Genomic DNA, 1,277 nt, shown 5'->3' with positions numbered 1-1,277 from the left:
AAAGGGTTAATTAATCTCCACATAAATAAAGACCGGTTGCTGAGAGAAAATAATAATAAAAAAATCTTCGATGGAATCATTTTTAATCAGTTATTGGAAACCACTCACACATCAATTAAGTGAGCTAATTTGTTAGTAATTTACTTTAATGAATCGTTGAGTTGCAAGAAATAGAGGGAAAAGAAGACGAAGGGAAAATATAGTAACACCAAAAATCAAAGGGAAAAAAAAGTAACTATATAGTAAACTATTGAATATAAATACCTGAGACATGTAAATGGCAGCTACTGTAGTACCAGCATAAGTTAGTAGCATAATGGTCGTTCCAAGAAATGCAACATTTTTAGGTCCGAATTTTGCCGCAAACGTTTGAATGTTATACCTATAATGGTTAATTTTTTTGAAGTAATAAATGTATAAGCTAAAACATATTTTTAAACTTAAAAAGCGACTAATGTAGAAAATTTTAAAAATTTAAGTTTATTAAATGTCATGATAAATATACAACTTACTTTCTGTCACCTTCGACGTCTGGAATATCTTTAATAAGACAAATAACAAAGAAAAACAAAGTAGAATAGGTCATGATGAAAACGTTTGGGGGGCTGCAGGGAAAATTGGAAGTCGGACATACGATAAAATTGGACTGTCAAATAAATTATTCGAACACGAAATAAATGTTACACTTGTAAGTTTTTTGCAATGAAACTGCATGGTGATATAGTTAATAAAGAAACAAAAATCGTTACGCGTACGTCCACTGGAATGGAAGCCCAAGAGAAGTTATGGTGGCGTAGAGTACACCAGTATAGTTACAAATGCTCATCTGCATATATAAGCAGCTAATTTCGTCATACAAATTATCACATCTTTCACTCAAGATAGATATAAAATAGTAATGGGAAAGAGAGAATTATTTAATAGAAATTATAGAAAACAGCTACATCCCAAAGTATACTCTACTTTTATATTCTAGCACAATATGTTAATTGAAAAAATCTGTCTCATAAGGTGTCTTTGAGAACATAAACAGAATTTTACGCGATAAATCTTACATAATGATTGATCCCAAATTATATTTTTCAGATTATTATTAGTAATACTTTTTCCGGTTATTTTTAACTTTTAAGGACTATTATACATCTAACGACCTACAATGATAAATTAATTAAAACAAAAATTGATTAGTAGATTTTGGATGGAAAGAAAATAGTAATACCATAGGAAGCAAAATAGCCGTTGCAACAGGATCTCTCTTCACTCTAAATGGAGGAACA

The 1,277-nt window shown here is 29.9% G+C and overlaps 1 protein-coding gene across 1 annotated transcript; it reads right to left on the bottom strand.

Moving 5' to 3' along the window:
• Positions 1-264: 264 nt before the first annotated feature.
• LOC112090323 (homogentisate solanesyltransferase, chloroplastic-like) lies at positions 265-1,262 on the bottom strand (the record flags this gene model as incomplete). The annotated part of the gene is made up of 4 exons (XM_024161369.1): positions 1,220-1,262; positions 756-826; positions 513-605; positions 265-382 (listed from the first exon to the last, which is right to left on the bottom strand). Coding segments are annotated over exons 1-4 (285 nt in total), but the record flags the coding sequence as incomplete, so codon positions are not given.
• Positions 1,263-1,277: the final 15 nt, after the last annotated feature.

The sequence above is a fragment of the Morus notabilis genome, unplaced genomic scaffold, assembly GCF_000414095.1.
Source record: "Morus notabilis unplaced genomic scaffold, ASM41409v2 Scaffold3153, whole genome shotgun sequence".
Lineage (NCBI taxonomy): Eukaryota > Viridiplantae > Streptophyta > Magnoliopsida > Rosales > Moraceae > Morus > Morus notabilis.
Note: the sequence above shows the minus strand (reverse complement) of the source record. Positions and strands in the feature narration are given on the sequence as shown.